The 15,071-nt window shown below is 36.0% G+C and overlaps 1 protein-coding gene across 6 annotated transcripts in view; it reads left to right on the top strand.

Annotated features, from left to right (window-relative positions):
• The window catches only part of Diaph3 (diaphanous related formin 3), a 545,588-nt gene that overhangs the window by 206,174 nt on the left and 324,343 nt on the right, over window positions 1-15,071 (top strand). For all 6 annotated transcript variants that reach the window (XM_047553083.1, XM_047553081.1, XM_047553085.1 and 3 more), the window contains 2 exons: window positions 2,539-2,675; window positions 4,730-4,835. In XM_047553083.1, the coding sequence (XP_047409039.1) occupies window positions 2,539-2,675; window positions 4,730-4,835 (243 nt within the window). The remainder of the gene's footprint in view (window positions 1-2,538; window positions 2,676-4,729; window positions 4,836-15,071) is intronic.

The raw sequence follows: 15,071 nt of genomic DNA, 5'->3' as shown, positions 1-15,071 counted from the left end.
TTTATAATATTACACTGTACTAAAAGTTTTATAAAATGGGAGATTTGTAAATACTTAGGAGGAAGAAAATAAAACAAAGGCTGTTTGGTTCATCTATTTCAATTTAAAGGTAATTAAAGTAGACTTCATTTTGATTGGTTAAATTTCTGGGTGTTGCTTTGAAGTGTGCATACACAAGGGGGATTTGCTTCTGAAGCCAGCTCCTTTGCTCACATTCTCTTCACATTGGGATTAACTCACTGCAGATAGTTTCCTCATCACCACATCCATGTAGTGTGACCCTTGATACTGGGCATCCTACATAGGGATTTTTGGTATTAACTTTCTCCTACCTAAAGCATCATCTTCAATAACCTGAAATTCTGTTAGGTAATAATGGACCTTATGTAGAATGCACGTGGAACCTGGCATTGGTCTCAGTTTAGAACAGGCCAGTTATATTACCCAGAGTGGTTCCTTGACATTCACAAAGTTACATCCTTAGACCTTCCAAAGTTTGTCACACCTCCATATCCTATAATAGCCTTCATTAAAAGCACTTTAATTGCTATCATTGGTAAGTTGACTATTTCCCATATGTTTCTCTTTCCTTTATTTTGTAAATAATTGAAAGTAACTTTATACAAGTTGGTGGAAATTCTCTGTTTGGTTATAGATAACTGAATAGTGGTAATCTGACCTCATTTCTCTCTTAAACTGAGCACTACACATTTTTACATGAACCAAATCAGCGAATACTGCCTGTGATTGGTCTTCAGATTCACAGGATGACAGTTAATATCATGAAATCAGAAAATGCTCATGTTCTACCTTTCACACATCCTAGTTTAAGAGTTAGAGGGTTTGGCAGAGAAAGTAGGTAGTACTACTAGGAGGAGAACACCATGAGTCTTCTTGAGTGGCTGGAGGAGCTACATGGTTCTGATTCAGAAGGACTGACTGACTAAGGATAGCCAGGCAGGTGGAAAGTGAAGGGGAAATGCTGGGTACAAACTATACTTAATCTTCAGGTCTATTAGGAAAGAATCGGTTCTTTGGTGCTTGGTAATCACTGACTAATTGACCTTGTGAACCAGATCTAAATGGTACTTTTTAATCTGCTGACAATTCCTATGATTATCAAGGCACGTTGTCTTTTTCTGGCCCAATGCCTGCTGTTTTGTTCTGTTTCCAGCCCTTGGCATTACAGAAGCGAGCATTTCCTGACTGGTTTAGCTGTTTCTGTAAACATTCTCCCATCACTGAGACAGAGAAATCTTTGCAAAAGTCATATCCTGGGGCCCTTGGCCCATTAGCTTGTACTTTCTCCATTGTTCCTGTGTTCCTTAGGTAGTGGTTTAAAGCAAATGCAATATTCCAGCACAGTGTGAAGATTTCTTTACATAAATGTCAGATTCAAGGTAAGAAAGTTACAAATAGGACCTCATAACAGTCAAAGCATTTGAGTCTAAACCTGTTATGCTTTGACTTTGGTGTTTATATGTATTGCTTATTTCAAGTCATAGTTAGTAGATTCATAATAGGAATTAAGGACCCTTTTTAGTGCTTAGTGGTGTCTCAGATCAACCAGTTTCTCCCTCCTTAGAAGAATCCTTTGAGATGCATGATAGGTAAGTGGAATTCTTTTCCTTCTGTTCAACCTCTGTTTTTGACACTTAGTTCTTACAGGCCCAAGAGATGTATACAGCCTTAAAACTCTGTGTCATTAATAGAGCTCTACATTTTGTAATTGGATGTAATGTCCAAGTAGCAAATAGATGATGACCCTCTTCCCAAATCATCTCATTTGTGTTTATAGTTGCATTGCCTTCTCGATTGTGATGAGGATACATACATTTGCTATGGCACTTTCTATGCTGTACCTTCCTCAGATTGTCCTTCACCTTTGCTGGTTTATGAATTAAGTGTTACTCTTTAGGTCTGTACGGTGTATTATGGTAGTCAAATGTGCCTTTTGAGTGCTTGAAACGTGTCTAATCTGAAATGAGATGTGCTGTAAGTGTAAAATACACCTTGATTTCAAATACTTAGGAAGAAAAAAGTGAAACTTCTCACCAATATTTTACATTTTTTATATGCTGAAATGATATTTTTGTTGTAGCGGATTGATTTTACTGAAAATACTTTCACTTATTGGTTTAAAATGACACATTGCTGCACACAATGTGGTTTGCCTTGTGTTTCTCTTCAACAGTCCTCTCTGTGTGCTTACTTATAGTTATAGAGTTCTTACCAGCCTTCTTGCCCAGGTAAAAGTTCCTCATGGTCTCAGTGTCTGTTTCAGTATGGTCTGTTTTGCTGTCAGAAAAATCTCATTTTACTCTTCCATTCTCTGTATTTGGTATAGTCTCATAGTTCTTGACATAATGTGAATACTTTTGTGAATTTTTAGGGTGCTACAAGGCATGTATATTTTCAGACTTTATTAGATGTGAGAATGTATTGTTATAAAAATTTCTGAATAACTGCATTTTGATTAGGGTACTTTTTTTTCCATTTAACTCCTAATATTTAACCTTTTATTTCCACATAATATAGTATGGCTTAGAAAGAATTATGAGTGAAGAGAGGAGTCTTTCCTTATTGGCCAAAGCCATGGATCCCAAGCACCCCAGTATGATGACAGATGTGGTTAAACTCCTTTCTGCTGTGTGCATTGTAGGAGAGGAAAGCATGTAAGTGTTCTCTGCTTTTTTGTCATAGTAATGAGCTTCAAATTCATTCAATGGTCTCCACTTAAAATTTAAATATGTGTTGAATTTTATGTAAGCATTTGATTTAGATTCTGAGTGGCTGTAAAGAAATGCTTGAGTAATTGTTTCTCTTTATCTATATGTTAGTTATGGGCCCAAATGTTTCAGTGAAAAACTGATTTCTTCATCATAGTTTGAACTGTTTTGAATTCAAACACTATGTGCAGACTGGAAAATATATATATCGGTTCTGTTTATCTAATTTTTTTCCAGATAGAATTAATTCAAGCTATGTGCCTTGTATATCCCCTTATAAAAACATATTGCTATTTGAAAGATCTGTTATGTATATTTTGAAAGTTATATATGTAATAATACTTCACTGTTTGAGGGTACAAAGTCTTTGACTATTATGCAGTACATACTAAAGCTTTAAAGCCATTAACCACATTTGTTAGGAGTGTAAAACTTTTTTTTCTTCTTTAAAGACATTTGGTCTTCTAATTATAAGGAAGTAAATAAATGCCTTTTGAAAAGGATAAAATGAATGAACTGAACAACCAGAGGAAGACAAACATTTCATATAAGGGTAGGCAGAGCCCTATCAGTGGAGCCTCCTGCATTCATATGGAAATCAGCCTTGGGGAGATCCTGCTATAGCCAGTGGGATTGAGCCAGCTCAGTCTGGCCACAGTTGAGAGTCAAAAGGCACCACTTAGGCCTGGCTCTTTGTCCCCAAGGTATACCCAGTGTAGACCTCTAGAGTCTGTAGAAAATGCTTAGCTAATCTTGGCAGTTGTTCCCACCATGGACAGCCTGGCCCCTGGCTTTAGTACTTTATCCTTTGTGGTTTACCTTTGTGGTTTAAAAAGATCATATTTTTTTTTTGTTGGAGCCTAAGAATTGATGTCTATCGTGTGTATACGTGTTGCTATATATGATACTTTTTGAACTTCTCCTTCCTTTCCCCCTTCTCCTCTATCCTCCTCTTCTCCTTATTACCACCTCTCTCCCTTTCTTCTTCTTTTCTTCTCTCCAGATCCTCTTGGACTCCTCTTTCCATTTCCTTTCCTACTTTCCTTCCTTTCTTTTCCATTTGCCCTTTTCTTATTCACTCTCTTCCTACTTCTCTTTCTTTTTTCTTCCATCTCCCTTATCTTCCATATTATTTTTATTGTTCTTGACTTCAGAATGGGTATTAAAATAATGTAAATAGCATTTAGGACTATTTGCCTCCAACCACAAAATAAGCACCTATAGTAGCTTAGATATACATAATTCTTTATAAGAGGAGGAAGTATATAACTCTTGCATAATTATATTGTACATTTGAATACATGCAGTATCTTATTATATATTTTTGGCTATCACAACTTCATTTATTTGAGAGGCATTGCAGTGTATTGGTGAGAGCATTTCATGCTCACTGCACAGGCTGTTTGGTTCCAGATCCTTGCTCCACAATTTAGCAGATGTGAACCACTGAACAAGTGGCTTAACCTTTTTCTGCTTCCATTTCTTAATCTAGTATGGGGATTAATACTATGTACCCATTTCATATGTTCCTTATATATGTTAAAATTCACAGTAAATTGACTCTACATAATCTGTTGTGCATTTCAAGAAAGCCAGGAGAAAGAATTTTGAATATTTGTTTTTACCTTAGAGAAGTGACCCAAGTTTGAGGAGATAGCTATGCCTACCCTGATTTCAGCATTCCACAATGTACACATGTATTGAAGCATCACATGGTACCCTATAAATATGTCAATTTTAATGTATCAATTAAAAATTTAAAAAGATTGCAATGTAAATACTTTATGAATACACATTTTCTTAGAGTATTGTCAGGGTTAAATGAATTGAAGCATACATTATGTTTATAATAGCGCTGGTATGTCCTCAGTAAGCTACTTCTAAAATGTTATTGGTTGCCTCAGCATATTGACTTCTTTAGCAGGATGAAGCAGTTGTACGATGGTATTTGTGTTATTTGCTACTTGCAATTTAATTAATAAACTTCAAATTTCCCATAGCCTTGAAGAAGTTTTAGAAGCTTTAACTTCAGCTGGAGAAGAAAAAAAAATTGACAGATTTTCTTCTATTGTGGAGGGCCTTCAGCATAATTCTGTTCAACTGCAAGTAGGTCCCACATATATGAAATCTATTTTTAAGTGACAACATACATATATTTTGAGAAACTATTTTGTGACTGGTTTATATGTAAATACTGTATTTTGTAACTGCATGCTACTTAATATTCTTTTATAGTATTTTTAGTGAATGTCTAGAATTTTAATTTTTATTGTCATAATTTGGCTTATAGATATCTTGGCAAACACCTATGATTACTTCCTTAGGTTACTTTTCTAGGGGTAAAATTACTAATTTTTCAATAAAACATGTCACCATAGTTCTATAAACTGTTTATTCTATTAGTCCTAATTATTACTATAATTTTTAAGCAGTTTTATCAATTATATTAATTGAGACTTCTGTTTTAATTTTCATGAAATTAAGCTAAGAGTTTACTTGAGTCACAATAAAATTCAAGGTCATAGGGCTGGACATTTACTTCTGTGGCAGAACCCATTTGTTCTGGGTTTGATCTCCAGCACCATAAAGAAGAAAATAAAAAAAACTCAGGGTTATAAGATATTCTTAAACCATTTTCTTCCAAAAAGTTCATATTTAAACTTAACCATTTTAGTATCCAGCTGAATAAAAAATGAGAACAAATAAGTGGATTTTATGGTATGATTGGTTGTTATGATCAAAGCATATTTAAATAATGTATTGATAACCTGATTCTCATTTCCATGATTTTATAGTTTATTTGACCTGGTTGTTACCTGGCCTTTAGGAGTTTTAAAAGAATCCTCAGGTGATTCTAATGAGCAATAACTTCGGAAACCAGTGTGCTATAATAAACATGAAGGCCCTCTGTTTTAAATGATATGTTAAAAAATTTATATGTAAAAGTAGTAATTGTGTTTTTTCCTTTGGTACCAGGTATTGAACCCAGGAGCTCTTAACTACTGAGCCACATCCCCAGCCCTGTGTATATTTTTTTTCTTTTGAGACAGTGTATCACAAAATTGCTTAAGGCCTCATTAAGTTTCTAAAGCTGGATTTGAACTTGTGATCCTCTTTCCTCAGTTTCCCAAGCTGTTGGGATTATAGGCTTGCACCACCATGCCTGGTCTATAATCGTTTTTTTTTTTTAATCTCTGGAGCCTGGTCCTTTTATTGTTTCTAGTTGTGATAAGAATAGAAAAACCAAGTCTTAAAATTTAGAAACATTAAATTAATTTAAAAGATGGTACTTGAAGAAAAATCAGATGATGTTAGAAACTCTAAAGCTGATAAATTGACTGTGACTTATCAGCTGACAATGCTGAGAGTGACTGGTGAAAGAACTTGTTGCTGTGATTTGTGTCTCTCTGCAGTAGGTAGAAATGAAGATCTGAATGTATGTTCCCTACTGCATGTGTCCAGCTGCCACAGGCCTGGAAAAGAGCCCATCTTCTCTCATTCTGCACTTGGCAGAGGGCAGGGGAGTTGGGGACTCACCTGTGTTCTCCACTGCTGACACCTGCAGTTGCTTCATGTGCTGGGTTCATTTAATTCATATACCTTCTCATTCTGTTTCTGTCTCTTTTTCCTCCTCTCTTGGCTTCCCCTTCCTTTATCTCGGTTTTCCTTCCTTTCTCTTCTTTTCCTTGAGTCTTTGTGATTTCCCCTTGTGTAAGTGTTCTTTTGTCATCTGATGTTTTCAATAGTTTCTTTTCAAAATCTGTTCTAGGCTTACTATCCACAAGATTTGAGACATTAACACTTGAAGAAAATTTTAAAATCCTATTTTAAAATTCAATATAGTTTTGAGATGATCTTTTTAATAAATAGTTATATTTGGATAAAATTTATGTGTCACATAATTTACTCATTTAAAGTGTATATTTTTTATATTCAGATGTGTAACCTTGACTGCAGTCAATTTTAGAGTATTTTCAATGCTCTCAAAAGAAAGCTCCACCCCTTACCTGTAACCCTACAATTTCTTCATTCTCTCTAGCCCCAGGCCACCACTCACCTACCTTCTGTCTCTATAGTTTTGCTATTTCAGACATTTCACATAAATATAACCATGTAATGTGCAGTTTTTTTGTGACTGGCTTCTTTCATTTGGCATAATATTTTCAAGGTTCATCCTTGTTGGAATGTGTATCAGTAGTTCATTTTTTGGTGCTACCTATTATTTCATTGTATATTGAATGTACCTTATGTAATTTATCAGTTGCCAGTTGGCTGACATTGTAGTAAATGCAAGGTGAGGCACTGGGTTCAAACCTCAGCACCACATAAAAATAAATAAAAGTATTGTGTTCATCTACAATTAAAAAAAAAAAAATAAGGAAAATAAATTTCTTGATGCAGTTCTTAAAGCTTATTTTGTATCAAGAAGTGAAAAATCTTGTTGGCATCATTTAAAATTACCTTTTCTCATCTTTTGGGTACATTCTATGTTACTGATAAAGAGTAGATGATGGGAAGAGAATTATAAATTCTAATTTTCCCTGTTCATTTTGTTGTGGGTTTTACCTGTTATTGAAGGCTTCTCATTAAAAAGCCTAATGTATGAAAAAGATTTAAGATGGCAAGCTAATTCAGCTTACCCCCAACACACCAAAAAAAAAAAAAAAAAAGAAAAGAAAAAAGTAAAGTGAATTCTCTTTTGGAGATTACTGATTATGCTGTATTTCCTTTAAAATTATAAAGCAAGACTTTACTAACATAAATGTACTTTTGGGTGTTTCTGAATTTTCCACAAATTTGGTATATTTTAGAACTAGCTGATGATATAAAGCTATTGTTCTAAGTGCCCATTTTATTCCATTATCTACCTAATTTGCACTTATTAAAATGTATTAATCTGGATGATATTAACAGATCATCACATTAAAAATAACACTTGTTTGTTACCAAATAAAATAGAAACCAATTGTTTGCTTTTAAATTGGAGAAAATGGGAGATAGTAAAATAAAGAACAATGAGGATTTTTTTTTTATTGCAAAGTACTTTTTAACTGAAAATTGTTTGATTTTCTTTAGAGTGTGATCATAGTAAAGATAATTTGACTGCCTATAATTTTGATAGAAAATGAGTTTATTTCCCCCCATTCGATATAGTATAGTAATAAAATGAAAAACTACATTCCTGAAGTATCTTAAAGTTATTCTCAGAAGTTAGAGAGTCTTATTTTCAGGAAAGAAAGTATAAGTAAAATACTGGACATAGCATTAGTATACTTCAGTTTATTTTCTCAAATATATCAGATAGGGTTTTTCAACTGTAAGCAACCTAATCCATTCTAGGCATTTAAACAGATAATGGTATTGAGTACCTTACAGAATTTCTACAAGGTCCATGGAACCACGTGTGGATAATGTAAGTGTATTGTACAGAAGAAGAATGCCGTACCACATCACAGTGTCCTAATGGAAACATGACTCCAAGCGCTACTGTGGCTAGTGCTTGAGATGCTAGGAACCTTGAGATGCTAGAGATACCTTCTGCCACAGATGTACTAGGAGAACCAAACTGTCTCTCATGGGTCCAGTCTTCATGTATGTGATTGTCCTTTCTTTTTGGCCTGGTCTTACTTAGAAGAGGGTTGAAATAAGTATAGAGTAACCAATCTCTATTTTTTGCCACACTTTAATTTTCTGTTATCTTATTTCTCTCTCTCTTCTCCTTTCTAAGTGTGTCTTCCATCTTCTCTTGTGAGAGCCATACTTTGCTAGGATATTAAAAGCATTTATTGGAACCCTTGTTCTTGTTCATAGGGTTGATTGAATTGTAGTATATTTATGTCAGCAAAGGAGTAAGTGTGTGAATCTTAGTTTTTTTGGATGGACATTTGGTTTTGCTTCTGTGTATGTGTCCTGAAATGTGAAGTAACAGCATGCTGTATCTTTATTCCCCCCAAAGTTGTCTCCTTGATCCCATTCCATTGGAGTTGTGTCTGGGAGTGTCAAGATCTTGAAGGAATTTCTACAACTTGTAAAGTGACATGTTTAATGGGTGCTGTCAGCAGACATAAACTCCCAGGTCAGAATTAAAGACTTGAATTAGCTTTATAGCAACCCCCATGTCCAGAGCATGAAGCTCATAGTGTGTTGTGAAGAAAACCAGTTGCAGTAGGTGTTGAAGGAGATAAACTCTGACCTTAGGGGTAGGGACAACAGTGAACTATATCTAATTGATGCAGGCTATGATAAAATCTGTTCAAATTGCCTCATAGACTGCATAACGAAAACTCTTGGTGAGCAGGACTCCAGGCAGCAGAATGAAGCAAACCTGAAATACCAACCCCAGCCATGCTTTTCAGGTCCCAGATTCTATCAGCAGAACAAATCCCATATACCTGTAAACCATCAGAATCAATCTCAGCATACCAGTTGGCTTTCTCCTGCAATTTTTCATTTGATCTTTCCACTTGGCTTATATATTAATTTATATACAGACTGATATGTTAGTGATCTCAGTCTTCTCCTGGTTCAGCAAGGAGGAAGTGCAGGGCAATTCATTTTTCCATGGCAATCCTGACCAGTGACTTGAAGCTGCCCTGAGTGCTCTCAGGGCTGATGTGGTATCACTGATTACCTCAGGTAAACCTAGGACGAAAATTCATAGCATCTTTTAAAAATGTCTGACTCCCTTTGCAGAGAAAACTGCATGAGGGGGAACATAGTCAATCAGTCCCCTCTACCCCAACTTCCTCAGTGTAACCTAAGGTAGCTTAACTTTGAAGTGATTTCCAAAGTTGTCTGAGGGCTGTGTGGCAGACTGGTAGTGTTTCCCTAAACACGTAATGTGTCAGTCATGGTGTTTTTGAAGAAAGAGACAAGTTAATGCCTGTCTTCCATATAGGTTGTTCTTCTGTGAAGGCGTACAAGGCATTCTTGGAAGGAAAATGTTGTTTATAGTTGTTGGAATCCCTTAGTTGGAACCATCATTACTGAAAGGAGACAAGGCTAGGCTGTAGGAGACAAGGCTATCAGCATGACCTTCAAGCTGGCTGATAATCTTTATGATTCTTAGTTCATAAAATATTTGATTTTAATCTTGCTTTTTGGAGTGTCTGTCTGAAGACAGTCTAGTCTATTGCTTTGGTCTGTGCCACTCACCTATGTCAGAATGATTGACCTAGAGTTATGGGGGTTGTGATGTGGCAGACATGTATAAATGCAGAAAGACATTATGCATGGTAGGTACAGGAACCAGACCTGTCTTCTGCTGTTCCAACAGAAAGCTTAGTAAAGTTTAGCTAATGCCAATCAAATGGTCAGAGTTCTCTGGTGGGAGAGGGTGAGTAGTGCTGTAGGAGAGGAACTTTGAGCTTATGAAACCTGAATCTTTTTGGAATGAGCTGTATACATGCCAACCCTTTGCCAAGTGGTGGCATTATTTTTATTATAGTGGACTAGAAGCTTGCCTGCCCTTTGCTGGGAAGGGAGAATGCTGTCTCTATCCTCTGAGGTTGTTTGCTGCACATAAAACTAGAACTAAGCCCACTGATGCCTCTACTGCAATACATGCATAAATGAACAAGGCTCAGGGAGAATTGTCTTGAAATTGAACATACCACTGAGCTTATTAGGGTTGCCTTCATGGTTCCTTTTTTTTCAAGTTGTGTTTCAAGTAATGTTGTCTGTATACATTCAGTGTACTTGGAATGTAGAATGAATGGAATGAAACCTTTACTTCTTTTTTTTTTTTTTTTTTTTTGGGAGGGGATTACTGGAGATCGAACTCAGGGACACTCAGCCACTGAGCCACATCCACAGTCCTATTTTGTGTTTTATGTAGAGACAGGTACTCACTGAGATGCTTAGTGCCTCGCTTTTGCCGAGGCTGGCTTTGAACTCATGATCCTCCTGCTTCAGCCTCGAGCTGTTGGGATGACAGGCGTGCACCACCACGCTTATCAGAACCTTCTTTAATTCTGGTTCATGTGGTACAAGCATATTTTCCCTACTTGAATTACTGACTAAAAAGAAAACATGTTTTCCAAAGTTTTAGAATCTGGAGGAAAGGAGAAGTTCTGTCAGAGGGCAAATGTGAATAAGGGAAAAGATGGAGAAGCCTGTTTATGAGAGGGGTGATATGTCTTTGATACCTTAATGTGAATCAGTATCATCTTTAGTTTCTGATCTTGTTCACTGAAAATATACTTAAAATCCTTTTATTTAACTGTCTCCAGCCTTCCAAAATTTTGCTGTAGCATATTCTTTAGACACTGAAAATTAACTGGGTTTGTTGTATTTCTGTGGACCTCTTACTTTTACTATTTTGTTGTAAAAATAACTTGGATTATGTAATTTCTTTACTTAGTGTTACTATTTTGTAGTAAACATAACTCCGATTATGCACTTTCTTTACTTTTGTTGAAATATATAGCCATTTTTTTCTTCAGCTTTTTTTTTTTGTCTGTGTGTGGTAGTACATGCATAACATAAAATCTGCCATTTGAACCACTTTTAGTGTACAGTTCTGTGACATTAAATACATTCACATTGTTTTGGAGCCATCATATCTTTAGATTTCTTAAGCTCTGATGATAACATGGATGCAGTTATGGACAGGAGTGGTTAGTGGTTGGTACTTCTTTCTAGAATGTCTATGGTAGATATTTCTCTATCCTGGAATACATTTTCCAAAGAGGCAAAACCAGAATTGTAATCCAAGACTTTGGATCTGTGCTTTACTAGAGGAAAGCTGTGATCCAGACTTACTTAAGTGTCTGGTGTGCACAAGGCCTTCACACACTACCTCATAAAGCATCAGAGTGTGGAGCATGGTCCTGGACAGAGTACAACACAGGGAAGTGAAGCATTCTGTTCAGTTCTTAAGAAAGGATTATATTTTCAATTTTAATACTTATTAGTCAGATGATTTGAAAATGATACTCTTGTTGGAATTTGCTTTGTGAAACAAGGCTTTTTGGTATGATTCCTCTGAAAAGGAGAGGTTTGGTATGCAAGGGATTGGGGGATATGCCTGTGAGGGTCTCTGGAAGAAGGGACTGGAGAACCATCCAACTCCATGCACCTCTGATCTTAGGTGAGGGAGAGAGAGGGAACTGAGGAAGTGTCTCAAGGTGCCATGCATTTCTAGGAGGGTTTTGGCAAGGACACAGGGGAAATCCTTGATCCAAAGTCCCATGTATCCCTGCAGTAGCCCTGTGCTAGTTTATTTGTTGTGTTGGTTCAGTCATGGAGTGGAGAGCAGCCTGTCAGAGGTGTGGCTTCAGCTCAAACACTGTGATGGAAATCTTGGTCATTCATGCTCCTTCAGTCAAAGATGGGAAGTGGCAATCTTATGGTTACTGCAAAGAGAAGTTAAATATTTTTCCTAACTTTAAAAAAAAAAAATCTTTTCCATCCCTGTATTTCATTTAGTTCAAAGTTTAGAATATAACTTTGAAAATTGTTTGGATTTCATTTCTTCTGTGTCTCAGAAGGTAGAAAAAAAACAGAATGTTTTTAAATTTAGAAAAAATTGAGAACTTTCCCCCCATTGTATAAAGTAGTTTTGGTTCATTAATATATTAAAAGCAGTCAAAGAACTTTCTTGAGTTGTCATTATTGTACTTTGAAATTTGCTAATGGGCAGTTGTTATTAGATCAATGAGACAAACCAGAGGTAAAATGCCTTTCTGGATTTAGCAAAGTTTGTTTGTGTTTTGCTTTGAGTTTTGTTTTCTCTGCTCATTAAATGCTCAAAATTCACCCAAGTTTTTAAAAAAAAATTTTTTTTAGTTGTAGATGGACACAATACCTTTATTTCATTTATTTATTTTCACGTGGTGCTGATTATCAAACCCAGTGCCTCACATGTGCTAGGCAAGCACTCTACCACTGAGCTACAACCCCAGCCCCCAAGTTTTTTTTCCCCCTCAAGATCAAGGAAAGGTTTTCCTATAATAAATGGTCATATCTTAAATTACTGTTTCTTTTTTAAGTATCCCCCCATCACTATTAACTAAAGTTATTTTCAATTTCAAATAAATTGTTGTCATGTGAAAAACCAAATGCAGAATACAGAGTGTGAGTGGAGGCTTTGTTTTTTTATTTTTATTTTTGGTGCTGGTATTTGAACCCAGTAGTGCTTAACTACTTACCCAATCCCCAGTCCCACCCCCATTTTTTTTTCCTTTTATATTTTGAAATAGAGTCTTGCTAAGTTGTTTAGGGCCTCACTAAGTTGGTGAGGCTGACTTTGAACTTGGTGATCCTCCTGCTTCAGCCTGCTGAACTGATCTGCCACCACACCTGATGGGAGGGTTTATTTTTAAGGAACCATTATTGGGATATCCCAGGATAGACAAGTCAGTTTATCTTAATTTCTGTTTTGGCAACTACATTTATTGAGGTTTACATCAATAGGGTATATGTATAAGTATGAATGAATGCAAACACCAAACATTAGAATGGAATAGTAAATAATATGCTATTATGCTTAATGATGTTATAATATCCCTAAGCTAATATTGTAATGTGCATTCATTTTCATATGGATAACATCCAAGAATAAGCTAGTGGTTAACATTCCCCAGAATTTAAAGATAATAGATATCTTAGTTCATGCTGTGATAGACCACTAGAAGGAGGAATTTATCCTGTGGCTTAAAGATAACTGCAGTGTCTTTTAAATAACCAATTAGTTATCCAGTGACTGGTATGTACTAGATATATTGGAACTACAGAGATGAATGAAATATACTGCCTTTAGGACTCTTATATTCAGGAATGAATTTAAAGCTACCTAACCTTTGATACAAAATTTTTGATTTAGCAGTGTCAACAAAATGCATGTGAGGAAATAGGAAAAATTAATGCTGCCTTGGGGAAGTATAATTAAATAGTTTAGAAGAATCTGTGTCATTCAGAGGTCCTGTTTATGTAACTTATAGCCCCTTCAATCTTGCAATTTGTTTGTTCGGGTGGGTGTATGGAGCAACTGCAATTTTCGACCTCTGACTTGTTTGTTTTGCCCTAGCTATCATTTATAGGACGTTCAATTAGTAGTGTAAATAAAATTAAAGAACTTTATATCTGCTGATAGACTTTACTGTTTCTGTGTCTGTCTACATTATGTAGTCTATTTAGTTTTTATTCTGAATTAATGTATGTGTGTAGAATTTAAAAATCATTAGAGTTTATTTGTACTAGAGGCTAAATATTTCTCAGTAAGCATCATTTACTCATCTTAACTTGATAAATGTGAAATTTGATTGTGCAAGGAGAGACAGATGATTTCTGCTTTGGGGTGGGGAAGATGAATAATATTCTAAACTGTATCTTCCAGGCTCACATAATGTATTTGCAGATTCTGATAGAATTTTTATTTAAGTATTTTTCTGGTACTTGTTTTCAATCTGAATTTAGCTCCTGAAGCTGTTATGGTTTTACAATGTAGGATAGCCATCATTTAACTTGTAAAATCATCTACCTACATCTGGGATGAACATGTTGAGCCAAGAGTGAACTTTCTAAAGACAACTTGCTTTTGCTGTTCTTGAAACTATTTTCTAAATTCCTTCTGCCTAACCATGTAGAAAACATCTGCTCTGGCGTCCTTAGAGCAACCTGGACTGGCTTGTGGATGGGCTCAGGCATTTAATGTGTTTATGTTCCTTGATTTTTTTTTTTATAGACTGCATTTTGATTCATCATACACAAATGGGGTACAACTTTTCATTTCTATGGTTGTATATGATGTAGATTCATACCTTTTTTGTAATCATACATGTATATAGGGTAATAATGTCTGTCTCAGTGCACTGTGAGGGTCCTCTCTGCCATGTCCCATGAGGAGGAGGAAAGGGTTAACTGCAGTAGGAGGATGTTGGCGGTTTTTCTGTATATTACCCAAAAAACTTATCTATTCAATAATCACACAAGAACCAATACTCTTTTTATGAGAGGGGGCGTGATGGGTCTGGCCATACTAGCTCTGGCCTCTTACAACAACATGGAGTCGCCCAACTCTTCTTTATTTATAATATACAGGTAAAGGGGCAAGTACGGGAGGAGCTTCTTATGTGATGGACAGGATAGGGTGGAGTTAGGGAAGCCATTTTCTTATGGGAAAATTCCAGGAGACAGGGAACAATTTGCACACAGTACTACATGCTTCCCAGCAGTTCCTAAAAGCCAGGCCTCTGCATCCCATGGCTCAACCTAGTCTGATTCTGCTAAATAAGGACAGCTTCCCGCAATCCACTATTTTTCCTTTTCCTGTCCACTCTCTTCCTCATTTCCCTCTACACAATCCCAAGTTCCTCTATTCTTTGAACACCCCTGCCCCCG

Source organism: Sciurus carolinensis, chromosome 5, assembly GCF_902686445.1.
Source record: "Sciurus carolinensis chromosome 5, mSciCar1.2, whole genome shotgun sequence".
NCBI lineage: Eukaryota > Metazoa > Chordata > Mammalia > Rodentia > Sciuridae > Sciurus > Sciurus carolinensis.
Note: the sequence above shows the minus strand (reverse complement) of the source record. Positions and strands in the feature narration are given on the sequence as shown.